At 37.4% G+C, this 15,644-nt stretch overlaps 1 protein-coding gene across 2 annotated transcripts in view; it reads right to left on the bottom strand.

The window, feature by feature from the left end:
• Positions 1–15,644, bottom strand: part of eif5b (eukaryotic translation initiation factor 5B) — an 89,743-nt gene that overhangs the window by 38,899 nt on the left and 35,200 nt on the right. For both annotated transcript variants that reach the window (XM_043691680.1, XM_043691682.1), the window contains exons 5-12: positions 13,744–13,958; positions 11,738–11,888; positions 10,484–10,588; positions 8,476–8,565; positions 5,565–5,639; positions 5,007–5,302; positions 2,864–2,971; positions 70–180 (exon numbers count right to left, since the gene is read on the bottom strand). In XM_043691680.1, the coding sequence (XP_043547615.1) occupies positions 70–180; positions 2,864–2,971; positions 5,007–5,302; positions 5,565–5,639; positions 8,476–8,565; positions 10,484–10,588; positions 11,738–11,888; positions 13,744–13,958 (1,151 nt within the window). The remainder of the gene's footprint in view (positions 1–69; positions 181–2,863; positions 2,972–5,006; positions 5,303–5,564; positions 5,640–8,475; positions 8,566–10,483; positions 10,589–11,737; positions 11,889–13,743; positions 13,959–15,644) is intronic.

The raw sequence follows: 15,644 nt of genomic DNA, 5'->3' as shown, positions 1-15,644 counted from the left end.
CTTCACAAATATTCATTTAGAAATAAATTGGAGTTGAAACTGCAATCTTACTACATTTGATAAACTTACATTTTTCACCATTTTAGTTTGCTCTTTGATGGTTTCTAGAGGAACATTGGTTGCACCGATCTGCTGAGTTATACCACCTGCTTCACTGTCCTGCACGTGAGTATGGCGGAGCTGTTTACAAAGAAAATCAAGATACCGTACTATAAAGTCTATAAGCAACTATGTACCTCATTAAAAGATTTATGAGTATTTGCAATTTCTGTCTAGACATCATGCACCCTGTATTAATACACATCATGGAAATATTCTGATCAGCAGGTCAACAATCCACCAACATACATTGATGAACCAATCAAGTGACTGATATTGTTTTCTAAATGATGTGTAGAGATTGTTCATTTCTCTGTAACTGGAATTGCTAGTGTCTATAAGAAGAGAGTGGCACAGGTAGAGATTGGTTTGAGCATGTGTCAAGTGCCTGGTGCAGAAGGAAAGAAAGGAGCAGTGAAGTGCTTTTTTTTTTAGAAACTTGAAATATCTTCTTTTAACAATGGAACTTGTGTGGGGCTGCACTGAACACTTGCAAAAATCCTCTTCAAGGTTTTCCTCAGCAGTTTCGCTACCGAGCTTTGAATGGTGGACCAAAGAGGTAGGCCCTGCAAACAGTGAAAATTACAGGAAATGCAGCTAAGACTGTGCAGGCTTCATTTGCCCTTATCCTGAACACAGCCACATTTGTAGAGAACAATTTATACCCCAACAGGTTTGTCTACAAGAGAACACAATGTGGATGCACTACAGCACATCCCCAAGCAACCTTTCTTCCTCCATCTGCCTCATAATTATAAGACAGACAGCCTCAACAGTGATGACTTAACTGTTGGTAAAAATTACAACAATTTTGCAAGTAAATATAGCCAATAATTAGGTACATCAAAAATAATAACACTAATTATTATTATGTGTCAAAGAAGGGAGAGCTAAAACAAATACAGGATGGGGTCAAAGTGCAGGGTCCATTTTGAGAAGAGTGAAGAGATCCATTACAGTAGAAAGAATATGGAGACAGTACAAATAAAAAGGTACTAGTCTTACAAGTGCAGGAGTAGAACGTCCTGAGTGTATTTGCATAGATCATTAAGAGATGGCAGAATACAGGGAAAGCAAGATCAATAAAATGTACATGATCCTAGGGTTTCTTTTTAATTTAGGGGCACAGAGTAAAAGAGCATGGCTATGCCGAACTTGTATAAACACAAGGTAGACATCAGCTGCAGTATTGTTCTGTGCACCATACTTCAGCAAGGATGTGAATGCATTGGAGAAAGTCCAAATGAAACTTAAAAGAATGTTTCTGGGTTTATAAATTTCAGTTATGAAGATTGTTGGGAGAGGAGATGTGGAGAGAACAAATTGCCCCAGCATTTGCCTCAAAGTCCCCTCAGAATCTCATGTGTTTTAGTCTGCTCATCTTATGCTTCTAAACTCGAGTATTTATTAAATCTGTTTAACATTTCCCCCTTAAGACAACCCGTTCACATCCAAGAATGTTTAACCCATTGCCTATCTCATAAAGATGTGACACATTGACCACTCTCCAATCCTTCACTAAACATCCATATTCAATGGAATTCTGAAACAAAGGGCATGACTTCAATTGCTCAAAGGTGGCAGGAACGAAGATGGTAATGGACAGAGGTCTGCTTAAATAGACAGAAGCCAAAGTACAACATTTCCACTGGGAGTTTTTCCAGTGGTGAACCCCAAGGGGGTTGTGTGTCAGCATGACTGAAACAAAATGACTGGTGCTAGAAGTTGATCAGTGTTTGCATGCTTCATATTTTGCAATAATTGAAGATTGTATCAATGGCCACTTTACAGAGCCAGTACAGTACTATCAGAAGACCAACTGTCCTTCCCACAACTCTTCCATCAAGTAGAAGATGCAGAAGCTTTTTTTACACACACACACACAGACACACATGTTCAAGAACAGCTTCTTCCCTGCCCTTATTATGCTGATGAATGGACTTCAAATAAGGTTGATCTTGTTTCACGTACCTCCTGTGCAGTGTACCTCACTCTGTTCAAGCACCTTATGATCTGTATGTTCTTGCTTACTATGATCTGCTATACTGCTCGCACGTAAAGCTTTCAAAGTACTTAGGTACATGTGATAATAAATCAAGTGGAGTTTGGGATCCAACTTTGGCAAGTTATCGGGTTTAAACTCTATGGTAGAGCTCAGTCCATAATTTTGGCTACTTACCCTGGTCACCTCATTCATTCATGCATGAATCTTAATGATACCTGACATCTTATTCTCCTTCATTTAAAAGTAACTCAATAATGCACTGCTTGTGGTGAGTACAACTAAAGACATTACAACTCACTGAATGTGAACTAGGCCACAGGAATATGAACATGCATAAAGCAAAATAACTTTACCGTTGAACATTATTCCTCCGTCAAGCTGTTGTTTATAAATTATTTTGCCCATATTTAAAATAACATCTGTCAATATAAATTTCCCATGTCGTAAATGCACACTGCAATCTATTTAAGTAACTCTTCTTCTCCAAGTGCTACAATAAAACATCCATTTAATAATCAACAATAACGATATTATAATTAGAATATTACAGAATATATGACTTTAACTGAACTATAACCGTGAATCTGGTCCAATTATACTCAAAACACCTAAACGAACTTTAATCGAGGGCAACACTTAGCCTTAATTTTGTGTGCAGTAATAACGGGCAGTCAACTTGCAGGCATTTGACTCAAACCTGTGCTTCACTTATTCTTTTATGCTAATTGTGAAAATATTTGTAGGATCCATTTTACATACCTTATCCAAAATTTTGGTCTTCCCTGTGTCAACATGCCCAAGAACACAAATAACTGGTGCTCGGAGCTTTTCAGTGTTTATATTCATAATGTTGTCTGCTCTACGTTTCTGAGAAAGCATAGAAGACATATCCAAAATGAAAAGCAATCAACATAGTCAGCAAGTCTATGATGCATAACTCAAATGCAGACTATAATGAACAAAGAGAAATAGCGACAGGTTCACTTACCTCTGACATTTACCAGCTTTGTTTCATAGCTTGATACCCTTACAAATCAAATGTATGATCAATCTCATTCCTGAAAATTTTACTTCATCCAAAATCCACTGCTTCTCAATTGGGTGGTGATTGGTTTGGAAGTTAGATATGTTCCAGATTTCCGTTTTGTTATAAACTGATATCAAACCAAAATGACCAAACACTAATTTCAAGTTTATGCTCTGGGTCTGGCTTTCTCCACAACAGTAAACATCATACAGGAAAGATGCTTATATTAGATTATCTTCAAAACTGTCCAGGTCAATATGTTACAGACTTGTTATTTAACTGCTGCTAAATAGCAAACAAGAAAGAGATTGACTTAGTCGGTAAAAGTACGGAGTGGAGTCCGGAGGCTTCCAGTTTACTTCCTGGCACGTGCTGAGTTAGTTCATCTTTGCCAGGATAAGTGTAGAGAAGCTAAAAGTTCTTTTAATATCGCTGATTAATTTTCCTACATCATCATTTGTTCATTTCAATGCGAAATGCAAATGTAAACAGGGTGCAAGGTCCCAGTGTGACAATATCAAAAAGCTGAAAATTCAAACAACTATTTGCTAAGCATCATAAGTGAAAGATGATTAATTGGAGCTTACAAATTATCCTTAGAACATAAGATAGAGGAGCTGGACTAGGCAACTTGGTCCCCAAGGCCTGCTCCAACACTTCATTGCATCATGATATTAAGTTCACTTCCCTGCTATCCCCCTCAATCCTTGATCTATTGTAGATCAAAAATGTAACTCAGCTTTAACCATATTGAACAATTCAACAAGTAATGAATTCCAAACAGTAAAAACACCCACTCCGTCTCCATCTTAAATGGTGAGACCTTATTTTGACATGCGCCCCTTGGTTCCAGATTACCATATCAGGAGACATCTCCTCCCAGCCTTTATCCTGCCAATCCCCCCAGAACCTTGTGCACGACAATCAGATAAGCTCTCATTCTTTTAATCTACAATGACTACCAACGTCAAAAGACAATCCCTTTATTCTAGCAGCCAGCCAAGTGAATTTTGTCTGATGTCTTCCAGAGACAACATAGTGCCTCCTTTCAGAAGGTCAAAAACTGTATACTGTAGTTATTGTTGCACCAATGCTTTGCATAGTCACTGGGAGACGTCCCTAGCTTTATACTCCAGTTTTCTTGCAATAAATGCCCAACATTTACCTTCCTAATCATTTGCTGTAATTACATTCTATTTTTTTGAGGAGATTCAGGTACAGAAAACCAGATCGCTCTGTATTTTTGTTGCTGCAGTCTCTATTCATTTAAAAACATTCAGCTTTTCTATTCCTTCCATCATAATAAATAAGCTCACATTTTTGCCACAAATTATATTAATTCCCACACTTCTTGCATCTTCTTAAAAATTGGCTCCCCTGCCTAATGTATTTTAAAACAAATAGTAAACCTGGCGCCTTCATCTAAGTGATTTAAGTGATTCACATACACAGTCCCCCCAACACTGATTCCTGTGGCACTCGACTAGTTATAGCTCAACAATCTGAAAATAATCCATTTATCCTGACCCTCTTAGTTGCTTAGTTAGCCCACTGTCTTATATCATGCACCCATGTCTTGAGGTAACCTTGCATGTCGCACCTAGTCAAGTGGATTTAGGAAATCTAAATGCAGTACATTTCCTAGTTCCTGTTCATCCATTCTGCTTATTTCATGCTGTAAGAATTCTGAAAAATTTATCAAATACATTTTCACTCTGAAAACATTTGGATAAATTAATCTTTAAGAGACAAAGAGGGAAGAAGACAAAGAAAATTTAAAATAACAATCGTATCAACAGGCTTGCAAAATGAATGAAGAATACGAGACATTTCCTTAACTTAATTAAGGCCACACAGAAAATTCTGTAACAATACCTCAATACGTCGCTTTGCTTCATCATAAATTCGTTCTTCTTTTGTTCGGCCATCATCTGAATCAGATTCAATTTCAGAATCTGAGCTAAACTCTTTTGGCAGTTTTGCTTTTTCATTTGTTACCACTTTGGGTTCTTTTTCCATTTTTAGTGATGCTGTCCTAGTTTCATCAAAAACTTGCTTTTCCTCATCATCCTCACTTTCCTCAGTTGCTCCATCATCATCACTCTCTTCTTCTTCCTCCTCCTCCTCATCTTCAGCCTCCTCTTGTACTTCAATATGAACAGTTTTCACTTCTGAAAAGATTTGTTAAATTACTGTGATTAACCACAGAAATGGTTTAATCTCAAAACATCGCATCACAATGTAGGCATCCTTGGTGAAAAAATACCTAAAATAATTTGGGCAAATATCATTTTAAATGGGCAAGTTTTACATTTTGAGAGAGAAATAGATTCAATAGATTTTCTTTGTGGAATTACAACTTTACAAGATTCATATGCACTCTAGTTTCACACTGAAGTCTTTCGTTTTGCAGAAATTGCAGCATTTATTTACCTTTATCTTGTTCATGATCGCTTGCCATAGCTTCCCAATCATCAAGATCAACCTCACCTTTTTCTTCTTCATGTTCTACAAAACAAGATTTCAAACAAACTAAACATTCAACTTTAAACTAAAAATATGATCAATGAACATCCAAAGTTTTTTTTTAATTAACAAGAATTTTGCACTTGGGGGAAGTAAAAGACAAAAGTGTATTCTCAATAATCAATAACTATTAAGGTTAGGAATTTAGAAAGATATATACATTTATGAAAATACAGAGTTCTATATGGGACCATATAACCTTTGTTTGTGTCAATGAAAATACTACTCTTAAAAACAAAAGCCCTATGTGTTATACTAATAATGTTTGTTTTTAAATTTCAAAGAATGCAATTTAAACACAGAACCATCTTCTATGTACAGTAACTTTCCCAAACATATTAATGCAGATTTTTTTGGCTAATCAAATTGGTGCACAAAGTGCCAAATATTAAAAGAAGTTTTCTATCCCAGTTTTTTCCCGTCACCTTACTGAAATCGTACAAGTGATCTTCAATAGTATTGGCAGGCAACTGTACAGCATACAGCAACAAGTCCAAATTTTATCAACTGAGATATGTCCATGATTGCTGATATCTCAATTAAAATTTCACAATTAATTGATGGTTTAATTTCTTGCATTGGCATGTTGAGAGAAATATGTGATAATGGTAAAGCTGATCCATCCTTTAAAATCAAACAAAAGTGACTGTCAACTGGAGACTATAGAGGTAGTCACCTTAAAGTAATTTTCAACATGGCAAGTCAGGTTAGATGAGCAAATTCCAAAACAGAAATGGTGTGCAAGTGCTGATAGAGCAACTAAGAAGGCACTGTTTCTCTTGCTTATGGTCAGTAACGTGGAATCATCCATTTGAAATTAATAGTGTGGGTAGTGATTACCAGAAAGTTCTTTACACAGAAGACAAAGTAGCCTGATACAGAAGACAAAGACCACAGCAGCAATTAATGACAAAAATACTTGGGCCTTTTGTGTAAAGAAATCTTCGTAGCTGCTATCCAGACTGTTCACGTTTTGTTCTTAATTAATGCAATAAAGACCAAGGTGAGTTGGGTTTTGGGAGGGAAGAGAGTAGGAATGTTTGTGCAATAGAATGATAGGGCACGGAGTAAGTAAACAACAGGGAAATGGAGTGAGCGTAATTTTGAAGCTTGGAACGATAATAAACTTGACAATATAAAATAGCAGAAAAATATGTTGCTGGAAAAGCGCAGCAGGTCAGGCAGCATCAAAGGAGCAGGAGAATCGACATTTCGGGCAGAAGCCCTTCTTCAGAAGGGCTTCTGCCCGAAACGTCGATTCTCCTGCTCCTTTGATGCTGCCTGACCTGCTGCGCTTTTCCAGCAACATATTTTTCAGCTCTGATCTCCAGCATCTGCAGTCCTCACTTTCTCCTAATATAAAATAGCAAGCAGGTTAGGAGAATTCTTGAAGAAAGCAGAGACATACTACTAAACTGGGTAGATATGTTGGAGATAGATAGTCACAAATCTTTAAAGGCAGTAGTACAAGTTAAGTAAGTAGGGAAACTTGACCTTATAATTAAGGAAACAAGCCAGTAATACTGAATCTGGGCCTTAGATGGAATACTGTATCCAGACTTGGGAATCACACTAACAAGGATGTCAAGCTCTTGAAACAGAATAAAAACAGGTTTGTTAGGTGAAGCATTTCACCACTCTTTAAATGCTTATTAAACTGACAAGTTCGCAGGCTTGGCCTTTTGGCACATAGAGTCATTGAGTCATCGAGATGTACAACTCATCCATGCTGACCATATATCCCAACCCAATCTAGTCTCACCTGCCAGCACCTGGCCCATATCCTTCCAAACCCTTCCTATTCATATACCCATCCAGATGCCTCTTCAATGGTGCAATTGTACTAGCCTCCACCACTTCCTCTGGCAGCCCATTCCATACACGTACCACCCTCTGCATGAAAAAGTTGCCCCTTAGGTCTCTTTTATATCTTTCCACTCTCACCATAAACCTATGCCCTCTAGTTCTGGACTCCCCTACCCTAGGGAAAAGACTTTGTCTATTTACTCTATCCATGCCCCTCACTATTTTATAAACCTCTTATAAGGTCACCTCTCAGCCTCCAACATTCCAGGGAAAGCAGCCCTCGCCTATTCAACGTCTCCCTGTAGCTCAAATCCTCCAACCCTGGAAACATCCTTGTGAATGTTTCCTGAACCCTTTCAAGTTTCACAACATCCTCCCGATAGGAAGGACACCAGAAGTATTCCAAAAGTGGCCTAACCAATGTTCTGTACAGCTGCATTATGATCTCCCAAATTTCTGCACATTAAGTAGAGGATTCTCTTCAGCACTTGCTAAGGCGCACAGCCAGAATACCTTTTGGATTTTGACTACTTTGAGACTGCTCAACAGCAAATCTAGCAGTAAAGATCTTTTCATCTGAACTGAACTTGCTTCTGGCCTCTAGTCCTCCTTTCTCAGTGATAAAAGTACAATTTAGTAAACACTTCTATGATTATCTCACCTGGTAGTTTGTCAAGTCATTTGATTTAAATCACAAGCTTTCTTGCAAATACTGCTTTGACCCAATGCGAAAAAAAGTTTGAATCTTTAAATATTCACCTTCACAGAACTGAAAACCAAAATCCCACAAATGTCTACTTTAGAATTAAGTTCCCAAATAATAATAGTATATTATAAATCTTTACCAGACTTACTACCATACAGGTGCATACAGGACAGTAAATGTCAATTCTAATAAAACCAAATTGTTTTTGGGATCGACTTGCATTACCAAATCAAACAAAATGTCTGCAGCAGCAAAATCCTAACTGATAGCAGAGTTTCTGAAAAAGTCATGAATTAAATAACTAACCTGGTGTGGGTTCTGAAATTACATCTGGTGCCTCTGTCATCTCTACTTCAAGCTCTTCATGTACTGGTGTTGAAATAACCTCCAAAGCTTCTGAAAAGTGATAAAATACCATAAATACTTTGGCATTTTACTAAGCCAGGAAACAAACATGTTAAACAAATCATCAATTTCCTGTACTGGAGCATGCAGTTAAATATTTGTTCTATTTCTATATTTTATTTTGATGTGGCTTTCTTTGTTAATTATGAGCATCATTTTATGATCTAATTGAGTCATTGCACCAATTATCATCTTCACCTTTCTTACTGCAATTCTGCAACTCAACTCCAAGCAAGCTCTCTACAGGTTTATTTAAGGATCAAGGAGAAAATTATTTAACTTTGGTCATCTCCACTTCTAAACCAAGGTCCCTCAAACTTCAGTCATCAACACACGCACACACAATGTTCATATTTGTGCGCAATCAGAGGCTGCTCGCCATGTCATTATTGACTCTTTCACCAATGGATATAAAAGGACAGGAGTTACCTTAAACAGCCAGAAAATTAAGATCCTCTTCTAACCAACCCCTGAGTACAACATCATTGCCAGTTAATCAAGATCATCCAAGGCTCTGGAAATATGGATAACTTCCCACGTAGCGGACATTTCATCTTAAAGAAGGTACACATTGATAACAAAAGCAACACTACCTTCAGTGCATCAGCTTAGCCTTCAGATAACTGATGAATAAAGTAGTCAAGTTTCAAAACCTGGAACTAAGACCATAGGTTTTTGGACAACAGTGCTGCTGGTGCTTCTGTGCTCTTCAAAGACACAACTGCTTACAAAAACCACCTCGAGGTATTGGAGAAATACTAAACCACTGTCTCCATAAGATCCTCCAAATTTGTTGATTGAATAGAGTCTAATGGTAGAGCTTTCTCCTAAGTCAACATTCGCATCATTAAGTTTGTATTTACCCAAAACCAAACTCGTTGGGTGGATCATCTTGTTCATATACCTAACAATAGCCTCTCAGAACAATTGCTCTACTCTAAACCATATGATGGCAAAAGACTCCCCAGCAGTCAACAGTAATTTGCCCAAAATGAAGAAATAACATATAGGAAGGCACTGAATGGAGGCCAAGTTCAGGATGCAGAAATAAAGGGTATATTGCTCCCTAAATACCTGATTTGCCTTTCTGCCCCAAAGATTACCTGCCTTTTGGGGAGGGGACTTTGGCAACAGACTCAGGCATATAAAAATGCACTGAACCAGGTGGAAGATCATCCTCAATGCCAATGGACTGCCCAAGATAACAATGATTCAATGAGAATGTAACATGCTTCTACAGACAAAGCAAGAATATGTTGGTACCTTTCACTCAGAAAATGTATAAGTCACTAATGCTGCAAAGTTAGTCACTGATGATGAACTATAATTCTGTGACTTGTGTTGCTTTTGTCCTGACAAAGAGTTGATATGTGAAATATTAATCAAAATGGGACTATCCTCATTAAATTTAAAACAAAGATTACACTATTAAACTTGAAAGAAAGTAACTCATGAAAACTCATAGGGAAAAGTCTACATAATCTATCTGATTTATTTCATCGCGACATGGTAGAGCTCACAAGTACCATTACCCCAACTACCACCCTCTCTGAATAATGTAAATGAATACAAAAAGAAAACGTTGACCAATTTAGGAAATAATCTCAATACATTCACTCCAGTGGCAAATTCTAAGAGACTGTTGCATAGGATGTATAATTAATAAACTCACCTCTTTTACCTAATTGGAGATGTTCTCTGCACTACAATGACTGTTGTATGTTGTGTGTACTTTTGAGACAATAGCACATCTAACTTAAATAAAGTTTATTGAAGATTTGCATTGGGACCTAATTCAAAACATTAATGTTCACATAGTTAACTATGTCTGATTTATACAAATTGCTTGACTGATCCATATTATTAAATATTGTAGATTGGGAAAATTACCCGAAGACTAAGCACTCACCTTCTTTGTTTTCCTCCTCTTTGCTCTCATGCTGTTTTTTCTTTTTTCTGGTATCATATACTGGTCGCTTCTTTGGCATTGAATCTTTGGATGGCACATCAACACCTTTGAAACCAAAGTCAAGAAATGCATTCAGGACAATCTTTTCCCTTGTGGCAATCACATCCATAAATGTTTTTTCTATAATCTGCAGCATTCTTTAAACAAAGCAACATTTTGCTGTCACGAATCAAGAAGATTCATGAATTACAATACTGATTTGTCAGAATCAGAAAGCATGAAGAAACTCAGGAGGTCTGACGGCATCTCTGGAAAAAGAGTTAACATTTCAAGCCCAGTATGACTTCTTCAGAATTGAAAGGGGTTGGATTTTAAAAAAAAATACTTTTAATAGAAGCAGAGAGACAATGGAACAGGTAGCATGGAGGCCCGATGCAAAAGACATAGAACATAGAAAAATACAGCGCAGTACAGGCCCTTTGGCCCTCGATGTTGCACCGATCCAAGCCCACCTAACCTACACTAGCCCACTATCCTCCATATGCCTATCCAATGCCCGTTTAAATGCCCATAAAGAGGGAGAGTCCACCACTGCTACTGGCAGGGCATTCCATGAACTCACGACTCGCTGAGTAAAGAATCTGCCCCTAACATCTGTCCTATACCTACCTCCCCTTAATTTAAAGCTCTGCCCCCTCGTAATAGCTGACTCCATACGTGGAAAAAGGTTCTCATAGTCAACCCTATCTAAACCCCTAATCATCTTGTACACCTCTATCAAGTCACCCCTAAACCTTCTTTTCTCCAATGAAAAGACAAGGGGGTTGTTACCGGTGGTGAAAGAAAGTTACTTGCCTTTTCAATAAACCACCTTGCTCCCGCTAATATGCTAACATTGTTTGCAGTAATGTTGCAATAAAGTACAATGCAAGCTTGAAGAACACCACCTCATTTGCAACTTAGGCACTTTACAGCCTCTAGGACTCAACACTGAATTCAACAATTTCACATATTGATCATAATGCCTGAACTCCATTTTTTTCTTACATGCTATAAAGTGCCACTCAAAACACTGAACCACTTCAGTGGCACACAGGCGCAGAAAGATATACTATTATACTAAGTGGTCAAAAGCCTCCTGTGGTTTTAGCTGCATTAGCTATGAAGTACATTCAGTGCTACAGTAAATACACCAGTTATCTTAATACTATTAAATATTTTTTAACAATATAAATATTCCAATTTCATTTATACCCTGAGCACGAAGAAGTTCAAGTGTAGCCTCAGCTCTTGCTTTCGCATCCCTCTGGGACTTTGTCAACAATTTGCCTTCCTTCTTCAAGCGTTCTTTTCTTTCCTTTTCTTTTTGTTTCTTTTTTTCTTTACGCTCCTGTTCTAGTTTCTCCTGCAAAGTAAAGATATTGCATATTATTAAAGATGATCACTAGTAAGTCACACTTGATTCACTACATCTGAAGCACACAACCCTCAAGCTACAAGGTCACTTCATAGTCAGTTTAGAAGTTACCTCAAAATGTCTACTTGTAGCTATTTATTTTCAGCTTTATAAATGTTCAAACAAACCATTCAAAATTTAGCCCATGTTCATCATACTTAGCAATGGAATGAATCAAAAAGATTTTCCAGTGTTGAAGTCAGTTTTGTCTCAAGGTTTTTGATTAGTCACATTTTAATTTCGGATGTAGCAAACAGAGGAAATTCAGGACTAACTTTACAGAGCAAAGTTATATGCTCAAAAGCTTTACTGGCAAATTTAGGAGTGCAGGCCATACTCTCACTTTCTCATTCAGAAATGCTTGAGAGGAAATTTTCACTGTCCAAAATACATTTCAAAGTTCCAACTGGTACATATCTGATGATGCAGAGATTTTAAACAGAGTATCACCAGCTTTGTGGAATTTTCTATTTGCCCTGTTTTATTGTAGCATCCATGTTTTTGCTGTGTTGAGATACAGTAGTTTAAAGTTTGCGTAAAGATTGGTAGCTCGGGTGTCAGTTGCATTTGTTGTGGCTATGTTCACCGAGCTGGGAATTTGGTTTGCAGATGTTTCATCACCTTTCTAGTTTACATCCTCAATACTGTGGAACCTCCTGTGAAGCGCCGCTGTACTGCATCAGTTGGAATTTATTTAGTTTTGTTTCTGATGCTTCGGTTGCCAGTTCTGGTTGTTAATTGCAGTGGTCCATACACCGACCACTGCCGTGAACAACAAACAACAGAAGGAGGCTCCACAGCACTGAGGATGTCACCTAGAAAGGGGACGAAATGTCTGCAAACCAAATTCCCAGCCCGATGAACAAACCCACAACTACTGCATACAGTAGTTTTATTAATCTTCCTGCATTTGTTGAATTACCAGGCATGTGATTATTTAAGTATTACAAACTTAGTAACCAGGATGCAGCATTGTGCCTTCAAAAGGTAATATGTTTCAGAAATATCACACCTTGACACATCTCTTGAGAACACCTACTGCAAATTACTGCAATACCCATATTTTTTCAATAAAAGCAGGTTTTAAAGAACCAGAAACCACTTGATTTTATGATAACATCGACAAGAAAACTTAGCATTCACTCATAACTATTTTTCTAAAGGTGACAACAATGACTTGGCTCTGAGTGTATTGTTATATACAGAAACCCTGAAGTTGCTGTCGGAGACTCAGTTTTTTTGTTATAGAGATCACAGTTGATGTTGCTACAGATTGCAATCAAATAGAAGTTACTGAACTGATAATACCATGTCCTATTAGACTAATCTTTTCCAGAGTTTTGCAGTGAAACACTTGTATCTCATTTAATAGAGCGAGAGCGAGAGCGGGGAAGTAAGGTGCGGGGGGGAGGTGAAAGAGATTGTGGATGCAGTAAGAAATGAAAATACTATGTCCAAATTTCTGGACAACACAAAAGGCAGGTGAGAATGCAAGTGTTGAGGATGACTTGAACACAGTATGCAGACCGGTTAAGTGAGAAGGTAAAACCTCAGCAGAAGGAAATCAATGTGGAAAAGATGTGACACTTTAAACCTGACAGAAAGAATAGAGATTAATATTATTTAAATGGAGAAAGACTGCAGAAAATTGCAGTACAGAGGAATTGGAGGGTCCTTTTGAACAAATCATACAAAGCTAGCATCCAAGTTCAGCAGTTAATAGGGAAAGCAAATGGAATGTTCCCCATTTGCCTCTCAGCAAAAATCAATTTTTGAACATTCCATCAATTAATTAATAATATACCTGTTCTAAACGTTTGGCTTCCAGTTCTTCCAATCGTTTTAAACGTTCTTCCTCTTCTCTTCTTTGTCGTTCTTCTTCTTCTTTTAATCTTGCAAGTGCTTCTTGCATAGCTTTTACAGTAGCCTTGCTGGGACCAGCTTTCTTTTTCTCTTTTTCATCTTTATCTTTCTTTTTCTTTTTGTCTTTTTTCTTTTTCTCCCCATCATTTTCTTCACCTGCAAGTTAAAATAAGCGGAACCATTTTGAAATCCTCATCAAACTGCTCAACCCAACATTACCTTCACATATCAAGGAGAAACCCATTAGAAAAGACACCGAAATCTAGAGTTTGTTTTGCTTTTTCCTAATTGTTATACAGCTTAAATATTATGCAAACTTCATTTTGCCCCTGTCACATTCTAACAAAATAATTTCCTCCAAAAATACTGGTGAATTTTTTTTTGAACATCAACTGGGTGTCTAATGTAGGCAGTGCCCATCCTCATATTACTAATCTAATTCACAGCAACTTCTGCTTGGCTAGCACGGAAGACAGTTCAATTTCCAAGCTGTTAGTTTCAATTTTATAAGGCTCCTCCACATCTTTTTAGAAGCACTTGGTAGTTTAACTGGATAAATTCACACAGCATCTTCAGAGTTTATTTTCTCCCTCTTTATTATGTCTTTGGTCATCTTTTGTTGGTCTTTGAAACTTTGCTAATCCTCTGATTTACCACTAATCTTTCCCACATCCTATGTAAAAGAGTAAGAAGATTGAGAATTGTTAAGGTTTAGAAAAAAAAACAAGGACAGGAAACAAAATGATAAATTGGGAACCAAACATAAAATAAAAACATACAACAGAGATTCTCAGGGCTTTTGCAAGTTGGTAAAAAAGAAAGAAATTTGCAAAAGAAAATCTGGATTACTCTGAAGCAGAGGCAGAATATTAGGTTTCTTTTGAAAAGATGCACAAATTAAACAATGCAAGCTTTTCTTCAATTACTGTTCTGCAATATTACGGTGATTTGAAAGCGCAAGGTACTCAGTACGTTTAGAGGGAGGTTTAGAACTGTCTCAGTTGTACCTCATAACTAGTTAAAATTTGTGGAAATATGAAATTTATGTAAACTGAATGCTAACTAATCAACTGTCTTATTTATTTTCAGCACTAAGTTTCAATATCTCATTGTTTTAAAGTAAGATGACAAATTTACTTCTCATGTTATTACAACTTTATTAATTTGATCTTATTCCTGAATTAGTGTACAGCATGTGGGGAGAAAAAAAAAGCAGATTCTGCTTAAAACTAACACATGGAGTCCTGGGTTAGGTCATCACCATGGAAACAGAAAAGGCTTGACTCAGCCACAGAACTTGCTAGACCACTGAGTAAAATAAAAGGTTACAACCAGTGGATGTGGGTCATTGTTAGTATAAATGGGTAAGAAAAAAACCCACTGATTCAGACAAATACTAATGCATTTGTAATGCAAGGCATGAGAAATGTCCATGACTATGATAAAAAGGACAGTAGCAGGCACGATAATTCTCAAATGTTCTTTGTCAAAGTTCATCCACTAACAAAATGGAGTCAGATTTGAGGCACTAAACATACAGTCTGCAAAGACTTCAATTTTTTTCTGACAAATTTTAAGACCACCCAAAGCTGGACTGTTATTCCTGAAATTTGGGAGGCTAAGAAGTGATTTGATCAAAAGCTAAAGTGGGGGGATCCAAGATGGCAGCGACCCAGTAAGACTGAGTCTATAGTGCTCCTCCCAAGACTTGGGCACAGTGGGTCACCTACTGTTTTAAAAAAATCTCAAGGTCAGGTTCGTAGGAGAGTAGTCTGACACAGAACAAACGACCAAGAGGCGAGTCTGCTAGAATATGAGCATTTTATTCCCCGCAGCGTCGCC

This window comes from Chiloscyllium plagiosum, chromosome 6 (genome assembly GCF_004010195.1).
Source record: "Chiloscyllium plagiosum isolate BGI_BamShark_2017 chromosome 6, ASM401019v2, whole genome shotgun sequence".
Taxonomy (NCBI): domain Eukaryota; kingdom Metazoa; phylum Chordata; class Chondrichthyes; order Orectolobiformes; family Hemiscylliidae; genus Chiloscyllium; species Chiloscyllium plagiosum.
Note: the sequence above shows the minus strand (reverse complement) of the source record. Positions and strands in the feature narration are given on the sequence as shown.